This window comes from Nematolebias whitei, chromosome 4, assembly GCF_014905685.2.
Source record: "Nematolebias whitei isolate Nwh7 chromosome 4, NemWhi1, whole genome shotgun sequence".
Classification (NCBI taxonomy): Eukaryota; Metazoa; Chordata; class Actinopteri; order Cyprinodontiformes; family Rivulidae; genus Nematolebias; species Nematolebias whitei.
Genome location: NC_056501.1, coordinates 19,741,872 through 19,762,951, shown reverse-complemented (window position 1 = coordinate 19,762,951; position 21,080 = coordinate 19,741,872). Strand labels below are relative to the sequence as shown.

Below are 21,080 nucleotides of genomic sequence, written 5' to 3'. Positions count from 1 at the left end.
GTGTGTGTGTGTGTGTGTGTGTGTGTGTGTGTGTGTGTGTGTGTGCATGCGTGCGTGCGTCCGTGCGTGTGTGTGTGTGTGTGTGTGTGTGGAGGTGTTTTATTTTTTTAAAGGATGTGTGTGCTTCATCATCACATTAGAGGCAGAAAATCTACCCCTGAGGAGTCAATAAACCTTGGAAATGCAAAGAAAGAAATCTTACAGAATCCTGTTAGAATCTTTAAACTTGATTTCAAAAATGTCTCTTTTTGTCTAAAATACTTCGGCTGTGAAGCAGCTTTTTTTTTTCTCCAGTTATTTGGAAACTAAATATTTTTTTAAAATAACACAAAAAAACATACTAGAGTCAGACACGATTAGGCCCCACTTGAAAACATAAAAACCAAATGAGACCACTTTGACTCTTTTCCCATTTACTCTAAATGGCTTTATAAACAGTTTACAACGATCTGGTTTCTGATGCAGACATTATCTGAACGTGACCGAAATTAGACACAAAGCACTTTTTGAAAACTCAACTGAAAAAATGATCCACTTCAGTAAAACAAGTTTGTAGCTGAAATGTGTTCACACTGTTGGTGCACACTGATTTAAAATGACTCAAGACATTAAAAAAAATTAAGATTTAAAGCCACATGCTGCTATACATGCCAGAGTTTTAACATAAGCTGATTTTTTTTTATGAAAAAGGAAAGAGCTCTAGTTGTTCTGGTCATATATTTTAAAATACATTAGGCACAATCTCATGCAGAGTGTTATTTGCACATGCTAATAGTTGGCTTTTTTTAGTACAGAATAAGTTGTTAAGTCTTCATCAAATTGAAGCTCAGTGTCTGTATAACAGATTAAGTCGTAGCCATTGTTGTGCTTGCTGATATCAATTAGCTGTGGCGGCCATCTTGAACTGTGCTGACTCCAAAAGTTGATCAGTTATAGATGTACAACCATTGATTAATTGCTGAGAGTTTCATTAAAATTCGCCCAGCGGTTAATGAGATATTTTGCTAACAGTTCAGCAGTGTTGACTCCAAATTGTTAACAGCAACATTGTAAAACCAGATCTCGCTCAATCAGTTAGAGCTCAGAGTATGTGTTGGGGACGACTCTCAGCTACTAACACATCAACGTTTACATGAATATCTTTAAAGTTGGCTGAGTAAGAGACATTGTGCTCACTGAAGCTGTTTAGATGAGGGAGCCATCTTGAATTAGGATGACTTATTTCCTGTTATAACATTTCTCAGATATTCTGTGATTTATGAGCAAAATGTTTTAAAAAATATTGTTATTACAAAAATATAACGTGTATATGTGTGTGTGTGACTCCTGTCTAATCAGCTTTGATAAAGAGCAGATGTGGATCTGTGTGTGTCTGTTTGTGAGTCGGATGTTTTCCAGAACCAGATCATTTATTTTTTGCATTCATGCGCACACATGCCCAGTAGTTATATTCTTCTTTGTGATCTTTCTTGTTGTTCTGTTTTCATTAAAATAAAGAAACTGCTCATTTATCTTAGTTGTAACTCCTCTGAAGATTAATTTGTTACGTAACAAAAACCTCAGCAGTGGCTCCATCGAGACGTTGCGAGTGTGTGAGACCTCCAGCGCTCTCCTTTCCACTGTGAGCCGTCCAGAAATGAGTGTGGGCGAGTGTGTGTGTGAGCATCTAAGTACGCCTTTGTGCATCTACTGTACGCACTGAGTGTGTCTGACTGGCTTCTTTCATGTTTCCCATTCCTCAGGACAAAACGTCAAAAGGTTCAAAAAGCACTATGTTGTGAGTTTGTGTTAGTGTCCTCCTGCTCCCCAAAACTAAAAAATATAAACACATGTATATATATATATATAAAGCTGAACCACTTTAAGGTTGTAGACTTGTACAGAAGCAGATTAACAATTAATGCATTGCAATAATAAAACCCTCTTCTTCCTCTCAGCTTTATGTGTTTACAGCTCCATTTCCTCGCCACCACAGCGACACATTTTATTGCTGTCATTCATCACACAAGCACAATCACACACACACACACACACACTCCTCCATATCAACTGTATATTTCGAATCTATTAGATGCTCACTCCCTTCATCTTTGTCTCCTTCACTTCAGCCTTCCTGAGAGCACGGCGAACAAAACGAGGTCGACTGCAGAGTCACGAGTGGAGATGGGGGGGGGGACAAAGGAGAGTTAACCATCTGAAGATGAGAGATAAGTTGACTCATCTTTAACTTCTGTTTCTAACACAACTCAGTGCGTCGTTGCTCCTCAACACACTCACATCTTATGTGTTTTATGGCAACTCCATGAACTTCAGCAGCGTTTTGCACAAAAAGACACAAACAGAATGTAATCAGCTCAGACTGAAGCATCTGTCGTACCTTTTATGAGAGTCCCAGTGACCAGTTTGTGAAGAGTCAAGGCGAACTTGACAAGTCCCTGTTTGCAGCGTTTGGCACACCCCGTCATCCTGTGACCCGGGACACCCCAGGCTGAGCACGGCTGCAGCAGGACGAACAGGAGGGAGAGGGGGGTTAAAGGTCCAACACCCAGAACCGTGGAAGAACTCTCACATCCACAACTCCCTCTGGTTCAGAGTGTGAGGAGAAGCAGAGGCAGATCCGCTCGTCTCACCGCCTTTCCATCTGGGGAGAGAAAAAGAAGCTGATCTCCTGCTGCTCTCCATGCATTCCCTCCCCCTGCTCCTCCTCCTCCTGTGTGTCCAAATTAGTGACTGCTTCAGAGAGAGGTGTGTTAGAGGAGGGCAGCTAAAGGGTGGCAGGTGCACTTACACTCCAAGTTTCCAAAAAACTTCCTCAGTCTGCAACCAGCCGCTGGGAATAAATCTATGAAGCAGTCCTGTGAACTCCTCGTGGTTTTTACCCCTCCTCCTCCTGCTTCTCCTTCTTTTTCTCCCCCTCTGCTTATCGTATTCACTCTCTTTTTTTAAGAAGAGAAGCAGCAAGCCACTTTCAGCACCAGGGACAATGGACAGCTCCCACAATACAGAAGAGGCAGAGAAAGCTCAGCCATTTTGTGAAAACACACACACACAATGTAAACACTCCTCCGTCAAGCTATCCTACAAACCTTAGACACTCAGATAATGAAAATGGGCTGTTTGTGAATAAAGAGACTACCAGTATGTCCCTCAGCTGGCCTGGGAAGACGTTTGAGTCCTTTGAGAAGAGCCAGACGAGGAGGCTATGGAAAAAGATGGGTGTCCCTAATCAAGCTGCTGCCCTGTTATCCAACAACAGAACCAGCAGAAGATAATGGATGGGTGTAAGAACCTTGTAATCAAGCTAAGACCTAACTGGAAGTGAAGGGATTGAGAGATGGAGTAGTGTGTTTCTGGGGTTTGGTGTGAGATCTGGCTCAGATATGAACAGACTGGTCTTCTGAAACTATTACCAGACATCTCATACAAGGCTCCACTGAAGTAGTCCAAACATCAGGTGACGAAGGCGTGGATAAGGGTTCATGTCGAGACCGGACAAGAAGCAACTAAAAACTCAAGGACCAAATGATATCCAGGTGTGAGGCGAGAGCTGAAATCAGAAATGTCTAAATAACATGAATAAAATCAAGATGATCCCCTAAAACCCAAAACATATAACCTCAAAAAGACTCATAGAAATCAAATTACAACCTTTTATTGGCCTTGACAGTATGTGTGTTACAGAAACATCATCATCCACAAGCGGTTCTGTTCATGTTCTGACACCATGTATGTTTGGTCCTGTCGAAGGTGGGGCCTCTTTGATTCCTCCAGCAGATGCTCACAGAAGTTCAAGTCTGAGAGAACTTAGACCTGGATGTTTAATGTCTTCCTCAAGCTGTTCCAAAGCAGATGGTAAGGTGGCGGGCACCCCTAATCCCACTGTCGCTTCAGATTTTTTAGCTTTAATCAAGCATCTATTTGTTTTAATAGGTTCTGTATGTAAACTCCAAGCATAAGTCGCCATTTGATTAATTTAGTCAAGCAATTCGAAAAAGATTACAACCAAAAATAACGTGCCAAATTATTTTTGTGTCAGTGTGCTCAGCTTTCTTTCCTCAGAGTTATTTAAAACATTTCAGCTTTGTTTTTTAGGCCCTGCATTGATCCCTTCATCCTGATCAATGCACCGTATGTGGCGCCTATACCAGCAAATCTTTCTGACCTTTTTCAAGACCCTGATCCGTCCAGAATCTACATCATGCTATCATCATCATCTGAAACTGGAACACAGCTCAAGAGAGAATGAAGGCTAAAACTGAGAAGACCTGATGAGGGGAAAAATAAACGAGATACGCACAAGAGAGAAGAAAGAAGAAAAAGGATGAAGGGAGATAATCTTGTAATGTATTTCTTCTGGGCTATATTTAGTCCTGAACCGTGTTTGGCTATCAGACCAGTGGCTACTATGGGGGGAAAACACTGAAAAGAATAGCTCAATATTAGCAAAGTTAGGAGGAGAAGAAATGAAGAAATAGATGGAAACAGACAATACGAGAGGGAAGGGAGAGAGGCAGGCAGTGAAACAATAAACATGCAAATGGAAGGTATAAAAAGAGAAGAAATGGAGAGAATTGATGGAAGAGAAAAGAAATGAGATAGAGAATTTGCCAAGAGCAGGAGGAGGGAGATGTAGCTGCACAGATGTAAAACTCAATGTTCCATACCATCTGAAGGTTATCACCCCTCAGAAATGAACAGTTTAACGAACACTGGGATCAATACAGTTCCTCTGGTTCTGATTATTCCAGTTCACACATTCTGGAAACAGCTGAACAAACACAACGGAGGAGGGAAAAGTAAAGAAAAACAAAATGCAGAAAGAGGAGCAAAGAAAAGAAAAAGACATGTTCTCATGGTTCTCCGTAGCTTTAAGCATGCAGATTACTGCGCACGGGAATTTGCATAAACATACTTCTCGATTACCGCCCCATTGTTTGTGATTAATAAGATTAGGGTTTGCCTTTGCACGCAGATCCAAGGATGTAATAGCAGCTAATTGCTTGTCTCTTCCTCAAATTGGAAGTTGCTCTGTTTGTTTCAGCGTGGATTTTACACGCAAAAGGATTTTGTTCCTCTTGCTGCTGAGGAGGAGCAGAGAGTACCTGATATGTAATTTTAGAAGATAAAGATGTGGAGAAAATTGAAAGGAAACAAGTGTGGAGGAGTGGAGGAACAAAACTGGCTGAGAGATCACATTTCATGATGCGCAACTACAATAAAGCACGGAAACTCATAGAAAGAAGAGGGGGAAGTACCAATACACAAGTTGTGTGTGCATATCGAGGTAAAATTCTTCAAAAGAGCAAAAGAAAAGCAAGATAAAGAAACTGACACTAATGAATAAGAATGTGATAAATCAAAGAAGAAAGTGGTCATGTTTATCCAAATGGAATCAAAAGAAACTAAAGCCACAGTTTAGAAAAGTTGTGGTTTTGTGTAAAATATAAATAAGAGAAAGCAATGATTTGCTAACCTCATGAACCTATATTTTTTTACAGTTGAACAGTAAACATATCAGATGTTGACAATAATAAATTGTAACATTTTTTGTAAAATACTGTATATATGCAATGTGAATATAAATTTAAAAAAGTTGGGACCGGGACAACTAAAAGATTGTAAATGTAAAAATAAGGCTCAAGGTTCTTTATTGTCATTTGCATCACATGTGGTACATGAGGTGGAATGAAATTGTTTTCTCAAGGTCCCAGTTACACCCAAAAATAGCAAAACTATTAAGTATAAAAAAAGAAACAGTATAAAGGGGATCTAAAAAATTACACTAACCTCCTTGGACCTGGCATCCACATATGCAAGAGTTCTAGTCTTAGGAGGCTAAAGAATAATAATATAATATAATACAATGTATTAAACAGCAACCTGAACATGAGTCTGTTGTGAGCAGATAGGTATGGATATAGTAGCTTATGGGTAAGAAATCTGCAGCACAGATAAAGTGACAAATCTCCAATTAAACCACTAACAGTACCATAGTGTCAGCCAATGGGACCATGTTGCTAAGAGAAAACACTGCTAACAGTATCATGCTGCTAACTGGACTATGCTAAAATAACCATATTGCTAACATAACCTCACTGTCATCAGAACCACTCTGGTAGATCTGGCAGTCATCAGCATAACAATGGAATGAAAGACCATGTTCCTCAGGATGGACCCCAGTGGGAGCAAATAAAGTGAGAACAGAAGGGGTCCAAGAATCTAACCCTGTGGGATCCCGCAAGAAAGAGGTAATGAGGCGGATACATTATTACCAACCTTGACACAGAAACTCCTGCCACTCAGGTATGAGAACCATTCTAATGCAGCGCCTGTGGTCCCAACCCACTGTTCCAGCCGTGATATAAGGATACTGTGGTCAACAGTATCAATAGCAGCAGTAAGGTCTAGGAGCACAAGTACCACAAATTGACCAGAATCGTTTGATATCATAATATTGTTACAAACCCTTACTAATGATGTTTCAGTGCTGCGGAGTTGCTTAAAACCAGATTGAAAAATCTCGAAGATTCTGTTCTCATTCAAAAACTTGTTTAATTGAATGAAAACTATTGTCTCCAAGATTTTGGACAGGAAGGGAAGTTTTGAGATTGGTCTGAAATTTGAGCAAGTCTAAGGGTCAAGTCCAGGTTTCTTAATTAACGGATGAAGTACTGCATGTTTGAAAACATCGGGAACCACATTTGTCGCAATACTACTATTTATAATAGTAAGAACAGAGGGTCCAATCGTGGGTAGAAATTGTTTGAAAAACGACGCAGGAATGGGGTCAGCAGGGGAACCGGAGAGTTTCATCTGACCAACGACTTAGATGTCTGTGATGGTGGGGAGGCTGACTCCAACAGACGTCTGTGCAGCCTTCACCACTCTCTGCAAAGCTTTTCTTTCTGCAGCTGTGCAGCCTCCATGCCACACGTTGATGCTGGAGCACAGGATGCTCTCCACTGCACACCTGTAGAAGGAGGTGAGGACTGATTCCCAGACCAGCTCGTCTCAGCCGCCTGAGGAAATAGAGTCGCTGATGTGCTTTCTTGGACAGACTGTTAGTTAGTTAACTGTTAGTGTTGTGGCCCCAGCTGAGGTTGTCATGTAGGTGCACACCCAAATACCTGTAAACAAAGGTGGTACCAACAAGAAACAAAAAGTCTGTCTGTCTGTAAACACAGTTCACCAAGCCTTCTTCAAAAGCTGATTTAAGCTCTAATATGATTTTTTTTTTTAAAGAAGCCATATGTTCTCACGCTTTAAACACGCTGCTGTCTTCTCTGGGCCAAAGCTCATTTAAAATGGACTGAGGCAAAGTGGAAAATTGTTCTGTGATCAGATGAGTTAAAATTTGAAATTATTTTTGGGAAACACATTCTCTATGTCCTCCATATTAAAGAGAAGAGGGACCATCCAGGCTATTATCAATGCACAGAGCAAAACTCTGCTTCACTGGTGGTATGGGGGTGCATTTGAACCAACGGCACAGGCAGTGTACACATCTGGAAAGGCACCATCAATGATAAAAAGTGCATGTTTTAGCTCAGCATATATTCCCATTCAGAGTATCTTTTTTAGAGAAATACCTGTTTAAGCAAAGCGATGCCAAATCACACAATGCATCCACTACAACAGCATGGCTTTGTAGCATCTATCACCAACTGGCCTGCCTGCAGTCCAGACCTCTCACCAAAAGAAAACATCCCCTTCCAAAAACTCCAGAAGTTGGTCTCCTTTGTTCCTAGATGTTCACAGACTGTAGCTCAAAAACAGGGGATGCTTTACATTGATGAAGATGGATCTGTCCCAAATATCTTGAAATGTGTTGCTGCCATCAAATTTAACATTTAATGTTTACTTAGTTCTATTATTAAGAAAATATAGGTTAGGATCAACATTTAATTTGCAGTTACACAACATTCCAAATTGTCCACAACGGGGGGGTTTACATGAAGGAAAACTAAAAGGGTTAAAGTGAAAAAGAAATCAGATGATATGAGACAGATATGGACAGAAAAGGTAGAAAAGGTGGGAAGTCAGAAAAATAAGGGTCACAAAAAGAGAAGAGATTGTTGAATGCAGTCAGAATTCAATCAGAGGCATTGAGCTGTGAGCTCTGATAGGTTTCTACTTCTGAATAAAACAGGCGCTGAGATGGAAAAACAAGTTGTTTTTTTCATTCGTTCAACCTTTATTTATACAGGTTAGTCTCATTCAGCCTCGAGGACTCATTTACAAGAGAGACCTGTTTTGAATAAAGAACATAGATGGGGTAAAGACAACAGTAGATAATCATGCAAAAGCATATAAAATGAAAAACAACAAGAAGAAATGTAATTTAAAAAAACAAAACCAATAACAGCTACATTATAAAGTGATGTGAAAAACTAAAAACATGAGTCAAGTCCTTTTTAGCAGTTGCTTAAAGTCCCTTAAAGGGATCAAGGTCACGAGCTTCAGATCTTTTTACAAAGTGTTCCAGGAAACAGAAGCGGAGTAGGAGAAGGCCCTTTTGCACAGTTCGGTCCGCAGAGAGGGAACACTGCAGGTAATGATGTCCTGAGAGCGCACGCTGTAGCTGCACTGATGAAGTGACATAGGAGGAGATGTATGAAGGCAGCAGACCAAGAAGTGATTTAAAGATGAAAATGTACTAGTGGGAGATTCTGTGTGAAGTTAATGATGTCCAGTTAACCAGTGAATACAGGGTGCAGTGGTGGGTACGATAATCACAGCCAGTTCTGAATCTTAGCGCACCATGATAGACAGCATCCAACATCTGCAGGGTGCTTGTTCATGAAAATAATGTCACCATAGTCACTGGAGGAAAGGAATGTAGCAGTAACATGGCGTTTCCTAGCGTTCGGAGTTAAACGGGATATATTTCAAAAAAGAAACCCAATTTTACTTTCATTTTTTTCCCAAGTTTTCGACACGAGGCTTAAAAAAGAGACGTGCATCAACCAAAATACTTAAGTATTTATAAGAATCGACAAACACAATAGGAACACCATTTGAAGATAAATTAGAATGAAGGACTGCTGGTACAGACTTCCTGTTTGAAATCAACATTCCTTTGGTTTTATTGGCATTTAACACCAATTTGAGATGGAACAAATCTAATGGATGATGTTGAATGCAGACTGTAAAAGCTGGAAAACCTTAGCAACTGTTTTAGCTCGACAATAAACAACTGTGTCGTCAGCATAGAAATGTAAGGATGCAACAGAAATGATCCAGCCTACATTACTTTTGTAGATTGTGAAGAGGGTGGGTCCTAAGACTGAACCTTGTGGTACACCACTGTTAACAGTTAGATAGCTGGAAGAAGTACCATTGTGTTGAACATATTGCCTTCAATCTGAGCAATAGTAAGTGAACCAACCAATGGTGTGATCTGAGAAACCAATTTCTGAGAGCTTATGACATAAGATGTCATGGTCCACAGTGTCAAAAGCTTTAGACAGGTCTAAGAAAAGTGCAGCACAATAATCCTTAGCAGCCAGTGCTTCAACAATGTCATTAAAAGCCTTCAGTGAAGCAGTCGTTGTGCTGTGTTGTTTCCTGAAACCAGACTGATGGGGAGGTAAAATGTTAAAATAATCCAAATACTTCTTGACTTGGGGGTTTATCAATTTTTCTAAAACCTTAGTAAGAATGCAGAGTTTAGAGATTGGTCGATAGTTTTTCAGGGAGGTGGGGTCACCTCCCTTCAGTAAAGATAGAACAAAGGCTGTTTTTCAAGTGTCTGGAATGGAGTTTTGGCTTATGGACCGGTTAAAGATGTGGGCACCAGTACTGCGATGATATGAGCGGCAGCCTTAAAAAATAAAGTGGAAGATCATCAGGGCCTGCAGATTTTTTAGAACCAAGTCCTTTTAATATTATTTTTTATCTCACTAACAGAAAACAGTGAAGATGAAAAGGTATGTATCAGGATACGCATCAGGATATGAAAAGGTATGGTTTACTGAAGACTGACTTGTAGGAGAGATTTAATTTGTAGATGATTGACTTAAAGGAGAAGTAGCTGGTTTTCCATTAGCAACTGTGGCAAACAAGGAACTAGAAGCAACAAAATGTCTGTTGAAACAGTTGAGGGTCTTGTGCTTGTTTGACACGGAAAATAGTTAACAAGTAGTTGTGATGGCAGTTTATGTTGGGGAAGATGAATGGTTAGATGAATGAGAGCTGCCAGAGAGAGATTTGATGTTTGTTTTTTCAAATGCTGTTGTTTTTTTTGTAGTTGTGTTTCTTTCATTTATAGCTGGTTTTTTTATTTGTTTGTTTGTTTGTTTGTTTTTTGTAGCTGTGGTTTAAACTTCAGGGTCACCGTATGAAGCTCCAGGTGTCAGCAGCTGTGATGGAGTGACAGCGAGGCCTCTGGGTGAAATTACAACCTCGGCACACACTATCCTTCCTCTTTTCTTTCCCATCTGCTGCTCTTTTTTTCTCCAGAACCTCCCTTCAACCACACTGATGGCAGCTGTCTGTCTGCATCATTACACACACACACACACACACACACACACACACACACACAGAGAGAGAGCCCTGTACGTCTGAGATATCCCTTGCAGTGCTGACATACTCTCTCACACACAGTAAAGGAAAGCAGACTGAGTTACTGGCACGACTGTGACGAGTCGTTTATACACTCTTTTATCTGCTGCCTTCCTTCCATCCCATCCTTCCCCATCTCTGACTTCCACCCTGACCCGCACGAGACAAAGCAGGGATGAATTTGTCTTTGTTAACCCCCAGAATGGAAATCACATGAAGAAAGAAGCTATATTATTTTGGGTAAACAAGACTTTAAGCAGATACCTCACAGTCTGTGTGGGGAAGGCGTGTTAAAAATGAAGGCAAGTCTCCCCTGCAGAGAGAAGTCCTGTGGGTCTGAGCTCCTTTAGACCTGTTCAGTTACACCCATTAGTTTTAATGGAAGCTTCATCTGTTGTTTCACAGGACTGTATTTAACCTCCATGTGGATAAAATTGAGTTTAAACTGCATTTTAAATGGAGACTGTAGTGCATAAAAATGTTCTACTGGCATTAAAATACAATAATATACAAGTACTACATATAAACTGATGTATACTAAAAAAATTGCCTTTTGATGGAACTTAAATGTATCTTTGTAGAGCATCAGTTTTCCAAATTATAAAGCTAGTGAAAAGCTTATATTTAGCACCATTTTGCCTGTGTGTCTTTCTTTGTTAACAAAACCTCTCATGAACCACTGGACAGATTTTAATAAGTCTTTAGATGTAAATCTATTAACTTACATTATTACATATATATATATACATATATATATATATATATACATATATATACATATATATATATATTATGAAGCATTGAGCGACTTTGTGAAGTCCTAAATCATGCACCTATACCCCTCAGACACATACACTCCTCCGCACCCCCAGGCCTTCTCTTTCTGCTGAGCTCAAGCAATAATGTTCTCAGAGGAGTTCTCAAAGCTGCAGAGCGCAGCAGGTGATTAATAAGCTTTTTATTTATGTTTTGCTGCTTATGCTTCTTTTTCTTTCTTGTTTTTGAGTATTGCATCCGTTTGTCTCCCCAAATAAAGATGCAATCACCAAGATGTTTTTAATATATCTTTTAACGGCACCAAACTTCAAAAATTTACGGAGGATGTTACCTCAAACAGCAAATAATCTGTGGTTTTCAACTCTTGTTGCTGCCATCTAGTGTTTATTATATTTAATTGAATAAATGCAAAACTAAAGGCGGTACATTCTTTCAAGAAGTTATGCATAGAAAGGACAGTGATGGGTATTTTGGTCAAAACTTTGCATTCTAAATACTTGTGTACACCCCATCTGACAGACAGACACAGAACTGACCGTTAATATATAAACATTTATTCTCTGTACAGTTTTAAGGAATCAATGGGAATACTGATTACTTATAGAAAAATACATTTTGCCACATCATGATCACTCTCCACACATACAGCAAGTAGAAAAAGAATATTGTATATTGTGAAGTTTAACTAAATTAAAACCAGGGAATTTTCAGTGCAAACATGACATCTAGTTGAAGTAAAAGGTGCCCCTCATATAAAAAGAAATACAGTGTGAGGTAAAGTATATTGGCAATTTGTTTACGACATTCTCTACAAAAAATATCGGTGGTAATCTTGTTAAAGTTTCTTCTCATATCTAATTATTGTGTGCAAATTGTACAACTTAAATGTGTATTTAAATAAACCTCGCTGATCTTTTACAAGACAAAAATAAGTCTTTGGAGTAAATAATCTGTTCACGTATTTGGCTTCATGTATAAAAACAAATCAAGTACAATGACCTCTGAGTATAAAGTCTCTTCAGCACGTTTTTCAGTGTGTTTCTGTCCAAAAGGCTTTACCGGGTCGATTGTTCACGTTGTCCAGTGAGGCAGCAGCGAGGCTCTTTGATAAATAAATATGATCCTCAGTGTTTCACACAGTGTAAAGGTGTGCAGCAGATACAGAAATCTCTCCAGGATTTTCAGGTCTTATTTAAATATCGTCGGTAAAAGTGTTTTAAAGAAGCGACTTATTGGCTTATTAAAGATCTCTCGTCTCCTGCTTGATGTTTTCAAAAGGTCCTGCAGGGGAAACACGTTGTTTCGACGTGGAAAAATCGAAAAGTTTCACGTGCAGATTGAGTTTGACAGCAGACAGAACAGTATTTTGATTGACATCTTCGGGGGCTGATTTGAAGTTTAGGGTCCAGCTGTATGTTCACCGCCAACGTAAAAACCATACGAGATGAGTTTTTCTGATTGGTTGGCCCGAGTCTCACATGGTGCGCTCTTTCTGCAGTGTGGCTGCGTCCCGTCAGAGGTGGAGGTGAGAATGCTTCCTCTGCAGCCAGGGATGGCTGTGAACTGCAGGGCAAACAAACAGACTGATTAAAGACGGGCTCTTGTGTTGAATTATTTACAGAAACACAAAGAAATAGCTAAACACATTTCACACAATGAAATGCGATTCAAAATAAATAAATAAAAACATACACAATGGAACATGGCAAACATCTCACATGTTCAAACTAAGAAATCGTACCATATTTTGGGAATAATTCGGTAATATTGAACAGCACACAAACTTCTTTAAAAAACTTGAGGCATGTTCACTAGTGCGAAGCATCTTATCTTTTTTCATCAACAGTGTTAACGTTCAGGAACTGAGGAGAACAGCTGCTGGAGGTTTTGGATGGAAATTTTGTCCCATTCTTGTCTGATAGAATATTGTTGTCCAACAGTCCTGGGTCTTCTTTGGTGGACTTTGGGCTGGTTGGGAGCATGTTATTCCAAAACCTGTATACACTTTTCTGCATTGATGTTGTCTTTCCAGATGAGTAAGATGCCCATGTCAGAAGCACCAATGCACCCCTATACCATCAGAGAACCACTTAACTGTGCACTGATAACAGGCTGGATGGTCCTTCTCCTTTTTAGTATGGAAGACAGTCATGGCAGCCATGATTCGCTAAAGCATTTAAAACCTCATTATCTCAGCACAGCTTTCTACTTTGCCCCAGTCTATTAAAAATGGCCCAGAGATGACAGTAGCTATTCTGGATGGTGTTCAAATATGGCTTCTTTTTGCACAACAGAGCTTTATTTTTGTAGCATATCCCACAAGAACCAAAAATATGTTTCTTTTCTCAAAGTGGCATAAGGACAAACAAAGATTGTTCAAGCCAATATATTTCATCCTTCACGAGAAACTCAAGAGCAGAGTTCATGGAAAGTCCTCCAAGTGCCACGCCTGCTTCAAAGTTCACAGAAACAAAGTTCTGGACAGATGATTTATTGAGAATGAGCTCCAGTAACTCCCAAACCTGTGCTGTCCTCTTTTTGACCTGCTGCCAGTTACCCTCGTCAGTTGCCAATGTTTTTTCAGCTCTTTCTAATTTGCACAATTTACTTTTACAGCCTTTTTCCTTTACCTGTCCAAGATTTTTGAGGTGTGTTGCTGTAATAAAACTCAAAATTACTTTTTTTCCCGTAAAAAAAGTACAGTTACTTGATTTAAACATGTGATACGTTAAATATGTTCCATTGTGAATATACTTGGGGTTTATAAGATTTTCAATGTGTTGCTTTCTAGTTTGTTAGTTTTTATTTACATTTTGCACAACGCCCCAACCTTTTCAGAATTGATGTTGTAAAATTACCTGATGATCAGTCCCACTGTGAGGGTTGTTCTAATCTAGACACCTGAATCAGTTCTGCTCCGTTCTGTTTGAGGTGTTGTGAACAATTTGGACACCGTTTGATCGGAGACCATTAGAGCCCAGAGTCTGGACGATGATGTGAACAGGGACACTCAGGTCGATGTTTTCCAGGATACACTGAGGACAGAGACAATATCTATTGCACATGTTTGTTTTTATAGTAATATGATTCAGATTTTTACATATATAAAGAGTAAATGTGGTCTCGTACCTTGGTGCATGCTGAGCTCATGACAGATTTGTGGAACTCTCCGTTTACCAAAACCTGAGGGGTAACAGGAAATCATTTATGCAAAGAATAAAAGAAAACCCTGCACAAACATTTAAAACTATTAATACAAATTAAGTTAATTTACCAAAACCAGCGTATGTTTGTGTCTTCTTACCCTGTAGCCATACATAAATGTGCCGTTACTGCAGCCTAGCTCGTCAAGCAGCGGCCTCTCCCAGCCAATCAGGAGGCTGCTTTGACCCACCGTTTTAATTACTTCAACAGAGCAAACCTCAGCTGGAGCTTCTAAAGAAATTAGACAAAAAATACATTAAGCACAATTATATAGTTCTTGCACTTTTTACAATAAGGAATGAAACGGGATGAAGTACATTTAGAACTTGCCAATAAGCCCAAACGACACATTAAAATGTAATAATCATATACTGCTGTGAGTTCAATAAGCTGGGAATCACCAAACAGCTAGAAACTGCACTGCAGCACTTTCACAATAAAAAAAAACAGGCACAGAGAAAAAGGCACATTTAAATGTGGTGTAATCAGATCCCAGCAGCATGCAAAGAAACACTAATATTCTGCAGTAATACACCAAAACATCATGCACAGAACGGGCGCCAAAACATACAGTTCCTTTATTCTCATATTCAAAAAAAGCAATTCAGCCTTTTTGTGGGGGAAAACACTTTTTTTTTTTTTTTTATCAGAGCTTCAAACTCTAATTTGTATCAATTAGGGCAGAGTCTAAAATTATAGCTAGGTTTTATTAGTTTATAATCTACTCCTAGTAGTTTCATTTTCCTACAGTGTGTCTCAGACAGAAAAAACCTCAAGTTGTTCCCAGAATAAGTGTTTGTGTTTTTTAGGCAGTAGTAGCAGTTTTGAGATATTTGTAGGGTCATTATCAGTTTGCCATGTGCACATTTTTTTTGTTTTGTTTTGTAGGGAATACATAAAAACACAGAAGCAAATAGCACTGTGGTAGCCGTTTCGTAAAAATAACCTTGAATTCTTGAATGAGAACATCACCTGGTTTGAGTCTTGAAGTCTTTACTGGAGCAGCAGTGGACTCTGTGGTGGACTTTATGGATCTTGTTGGAGAGGAATGGGCAGACTGAGAGCAGGGCGTAAAGCTAGGATGAGTGAAGGCAGTACTGTCCATGTCAGAGGTAATGTAGCAGGTAAACTGGGAGGCAGTTGGTCTGTTAGAGGGAGTAACATCTGAAGGAGTGCTTTTTGGATCGGAGACATCAAACGTCAAAGGAATTAGAGAAGATGCTGTATGTGCAGCATCAGCTCTGTCAAGAACGGCAGAGATTTTCTTTGTCTGGTTTACGTTTATTGTTGGGTTAGTGCCCCCAGTTAAAACAGACTCATCTTTGCTGGGAGTCAAGTCAGGGGAACTCAAAGTGGTTGGTGTAAGGCGATGCTTCGTATACACGCTGGGACTTAATTTAACGTCAGCAGATCGAGATATGACGGCGTCGAAAAGTGTTGTTGATTTTCCAGAGCTGTCGGGTTTAGTGGTTTCTAATGGCGCATGTTTAGGTGAAACTGGGAGAGAGTGAGCGTGGTGAAAACTGAACGTCGTGCTGGGAGAGTTTAGGTCTGAAAGACTCTTCCTGGGCTCCTGTTCTCTTCCTCTGCTCTCTGGTGCCTTTGAGTGAAAACAGATGTGTATTAAATATTATATTAGTTTAATCTTGGTAAAAAAAAGTTTTTTTTATAACATAGCACTAACTCTGTCCTGTGTTTGTGTACCTGAAAGCTGCTCATCAGAGTCTTCTGCAGTTGTTCATGCAGGTTGATAATCTTCTCAGGACTACTTAGCCTCCGGCCCGGACCGACTCGTGTGCCAGAGAAGGAAGAGGTAGGATGCTGTGAAGCTTTACCCAAACTGCTCGGACCCGATGAGGACTTTAGTTTCATGTCCAAATGCTCAAATCCTAATTTCTCTGGTCGACTGTTTGCTTGGGATGGTCCTCTGGCAGGAGACAGCTGTGAGGCGATTCAGAAAAGGTTGGGTTGGATTTATTATTTTCAGTTAACTATTGTCATCACTTGTTGCCATGAAAGGTGAGCAATAATTGTAATAATACTGTGCCAGTATGTTTTTGTTATACAGCAGTCCCTCACTACTTCGCAGTTCAACTTTTGCAGACTCGCTCTTTCGCGATTTTACAAAGTACAGTACTGTAAGATTGTACACAACAAAAAAAAGTGCTGCCATTTTGTAGTTTTCTCTCAATAAGCCTACACTGTATCACCACTTTAAAGGACTACATTACTCAGAAGGCAAAGTTGCTTTCTGCTGAAATGTAGGGAAAGTTTTTGATGCCATCCGAATGGTCCTTACAGTATTCATAGTGATTTTGGCGCTCAGTGGATGCAGAGAGCTGATCAGAACTGGACCAAGGCAGAGTAGGTCTGCCGAACCGGAATCGAGCCGGACCCGAACCGAGCTGCTGTGTTCTGCAGAGCTGGTGAGTTAAAAGGCATTACTACTCACTCAATTTAAATTTAAAGTTGTGTGAATAAACATGATCAAGTTATCTTGATTAATAAACCCTTGTTAAATAAACTTTTGCTTTAATTTAGTTGATTTAAATGTATTAGTTGACTGAACTGTTTTGGTTTGTTGTTTCAACTCAGAAATCTACGTTATTTCTACTTCACAGTTTTTCACGTATTGAGGGGAAGGGGGTTCCAGAACGTAAACTCCGCGATAAGTGAGGGACTTGCTGCTTCTTTCAACTGGCCAACGACGAGCCGTCACTGGACCCACGCGACCGATTGTCCAGGGGTCCATCTGAAGCTCAACAGCCCGTTTTTCATTTTTCAACCGGCCAACAAGGACGTCTGAGCGGGGACATGCTGGTAAGTAAAATTTAATAGCTACATAGTATGTTGTTAAAATTAGTAGTTTAAGAGTTTAGAACATTTGGGCTTTGTTGTACATCTGTAGAAATGGAACAGAGTCGGACCAGAAACGAACCAAGCCGCTGCTGTTCAGCAGAGACCGGTGAGTAAAATTTAGTAGCTACATATACAATACTGTACGTATGTTAAAATTATGTAGGTTTAAGAGTCTAGAACATTGCAAGAGTGTGGGAAGAGTTTATAAAGCCTTAAAATATATATAAATACTAATATAAACATAGCGTCCCTAGTTGGCGGTTTTTCACTTATTGGGGGTGGGGGTGGGGTGGGGGTGGTGCTGGAACCTAACACCCGCATTAAACGAGAAACTACTTTATAACACATTTCTCCAAGTAATGCCAATTCATTTAAGTATGTCAATTTCTTCACATTTTTAAACACAAAACACATTTCGTGATTTTATGATCTCACCTGTGACATATTGGAGCTCATGGTGTCTTTCAGAGGGACAACAGGGGACACCAGGACACTTGCAGGCTCTGGAACAGGAGACATTAGCTCAGGTGTGTTTTTCTTCAGGGTTGCAACTGCTACAGGTCCAACTTGAAGATTTGTTGAAGTCTCACTGGCCATTATTGAAACATGCTTTCTACTTTCACCGTACTGGGTTTTAGATTCAGGTGGGACTCTGGTTTCTTGTTTGCTCACACAGATTGATACAACTGGGCAGGTCTCATCAGGTATGAATCCACTGGTATAGTCTTGAAATACAGAAAAAAAATCTTGTGTAAGCCCATCGCAGCAGTCTCCAGTCCGTGTGTAGCTCCCTGGTGTGAATGTTGCAGCATATTCCTGAAGAGCAGCATCTCTGAGCAGATGCTTGACTCGCTGAATAAGGCTGGGGTCAAGACAGCTCTGATTCTGCACGGACTTCATCATCTCAACTAACAAGCAGTTTCTCTCCTGACACTTCACCACCAGGCAGGACAGCTTGGCCTTTTGTTGGAAAACACATTTTGTTCAACAGCAGACAGAATGACAACACAACAAAACATAGCAGGAAAAGAAGGATTCACTTTCCTCACCTTTAAAGGAGCAATATCCAGATCTGTTTGGCTTTTTCTTTTCAGAAGTACATCATACTACAAGAAAATTAAAGATACTTAGGGTATACATAAAAGAATAACCTAAAGCAAACTTGTGGGTCATGACTGACTAGTTGCCCACCTTTGCTCTGATGTCATCGTAACGGGCTCTGAGGGAGACGAGGGTGGTGTTCAGATCATCCCTGCTGCTCCGTCCTCGTTTCATAGCTGTGTACTCTGAGTTCAGCTCCTCCAGAGCGATGCTCTGTGGAGTTAAATGCACAAACATCACGTCAATGACTCATGAAGAAAACTACTTTAAACTGCTAAGGAATAAAGGTGTCTGGGAGTGTGAGGAAAACATTTAAAAAAAATTTAAACGTGTTTTATTACTCTGAAAATAAAACATAAGTACTGTAAATAAAATTGTTTATGGAGAAGCAAACAATACTTTTTTTTTACCACATTAAAAACCTTAAAGTCCAGGAACTTGGTTTTAATTTAAACAGGCCAAATTATATATGTCTGTGATTTCAGGAAGAATTTTGATGTAAAACAAGATTAGTTGAGAACCAATTTAAACAACACTGTTTCTGATATGTACGTAAATATGTGAAAGACCTACAGTGATGAATTGAAGGAATACTTACCACAAAGAATGAACACATTTTAAAAATAGTATTATTGTGACTGTTTGAATTTAGGGAGGCAAACAATCGAAAGGACAACCAAAAATACAGAAAATCTTTATCTTCTGTTGTTTTTCTGTGTTTCTGATTTTCTTTTGATTTTATTCATCGAGTGGGTTTTCGATTTGTTTTCCATCCATCCATCCATCCATTTTCTTTACCCGCATCTTCCATTTTGGGTCACGGGGGTCACCGGTGCCCATGTCCAGCAATCACAGTGCGAGGGGCGGGGTACACCCTGGACAGGTCGCAAGTCCATCACAGGGCGATTTGTTTTCCATTCTTAAAAATAAAGATGACTGATGAGAAAGGTATGCACCTTTAAACCGTTACATCAGCTTTTACCATTTTAAGATTCACGTTTTTATTGTGGCAGCACGGTGGCTCAGTTGGTAGAGCTGTTGCCTCTCAGCGAGAAGGTCGCCAGTTCAAATCCCAGCCCGGGACCTTTCTGGGTGGTTTGCATGTTCTCTCTGTGCATATGTAGGTTTTTTCCGGGTTCTCCAGTTTTCTCCCACAGACCAAATCAGAATCAGAATCAGTTTATTATTGCCATGTCAATGAACGAGGTTCACAAACTAGGAATTTGCTTCGACATAAGGTGCGAATAGTAATAAAGTAAAATAAAGTAAAAATAAAGTAAAAATAAAATGAGAACATTACATAAGACATAAGACCTGTGTACACCTACAAATAAAGTAAAATTAAAAACATAACATAACCATATGTACACCCATACGATAGAAAACAATAAAAAAGCTTAGAAAAAGCTTAAAAGCTTAAAAACATGCATGTTAGTCTGATTAGTAACTCTAAATTGTCCCTAGGTGTGAGTGAGAGAGTGTATAGTTGTTTGTCTCTTTGTGTCCATGTGATGGATTTGCAACCTGCCCAGGGTGTTCCCCGCCTCTCACACAGTGACTGCTGGATATGGCACCAGTGACCCCCACAACATGAAAAGGACGAAGCAGGTAAAAGATAATGGATGGATGTTTTTACTATTGTTCTGCTTTCAGTGTACTTTATGTAAGAGTTGAACACAGTTTAACAAAAAAAATTTTTTTTTTCATGTGTTATTTCTGCAAAACATCCGTTTATAAACTTTAAATCCATCCCTTGTGGTTGTCATCTAAAAAATATCACCACTTTACGATTAATTAAAAAACAAAAACAAAGAACAAACGTACCTTAGCTTTGAGCTGAGCAGCGAGGATGCTGTATTGTTCCTCCGTTTGGGCCTTCAGAGTCAAAGCTGCAGTTTTCTCCCTGAGCTGAACAGTGAGTTTGTTCTGCAGCTCGTTTATCTGCATGAAGCACAAACACCTGTTAGATGTGACAAATAGCATCTCAATCTTTGGATGTCCATCCTGAAGGAAACAGAAAATTTGATACTGGCATTTCTAAAATAAATCATCTACTCTAGATCAGCTATGAGTGAGGGTTGTTAAGTTAGGTTATTATGGTATTAAAAATAGTTTGGGCAAATATGAGAAAAAAACATAACTAAAATTTTTGTTATTTTATTACTTGGAGGTGCAAAAAGATAAAGTCAAAATTAAGCTTAAAACTTGTGATAAAGCTATCTAAGTGTCTAAGTGTGAAGAAATCACTTCTTTGAAAAGAAAAAAGCAGCTGAAAAACAGGAATAGAAGTGTCAACAAAAACTATAATATAAAAACTGAGAATCAGACAATACTGTGCCTTGTAAATCTAAAGAAGTTGATTAAACTCAACTGGAATTGTGTGGATAAATGAAATTTTACTATAACCAATGTTTGCATAGACTGTAACTAAATGTTTAAAATGTTTTGCTTTAACAAATGAAGAAAAGCTCTTATATCCTGATGCATGCTCAATAATCCAGGTAGAAAAATCTAAAAAAGTTAAATCTGGTCCTCTGGACATTCAAAAAAACAAAACAAAGCAAATCAACAAA

General features: G+C 39.4%; 1 protein-coding gene across 1 annotated transcript in view; it reads right to left on the bottom strand.

The window, feature by feature from the left end:
- Positions 1–12,116: 12,116 nt before the first annotated feature.
- LOC119408698 (golgin subfamily A member 4) overlaps positions 12,117–21,080 on the bottom strand; it is a 44,709-nt gene continuing 35,745 nt past the window's right edge. Inside the window, exons 31-40 of the mRNA XM_037675539.1 lie at positions 20,332–20,448; positions 18,598–18,720; positions 18,456–18,512; positions 17,842–18,366; positions 16,252–16,488; positions 15,520–16,147; positions 14,648–14,778; positions 14,473–14,526; positions 14,202–14,378; positions 12,117–12,906 (exon numbers count right to left, since the gene is read on the bottom strand). Coding sequence (XP_037531467.1) covers positions 14,250–14,378; positions 14,473–14,526; positions 14,648–14,778; positions 15,520–16,147; positions 16,252–16,488; positions 17,842–18,366; positions 18,456–18,512; positions 18,598–18,720; positions 20,332–20,448 — 2,001 coding nt within the window. The 3' untranslated portion in view covers positions 12,117–12,906; positions 14,202–14,249. The remainder of the gene's footprint in view (positions 12,907–14,201; positions 14,379–14,472; positions 14,527–14,647; positions 14,779–15,519; positions 16,148–16,251; positions 16,489–17,841; positions 18,367–18,455; positions 18,513–18,597; positions 18,721–20,331; positions 20,449–21,080) is intronic.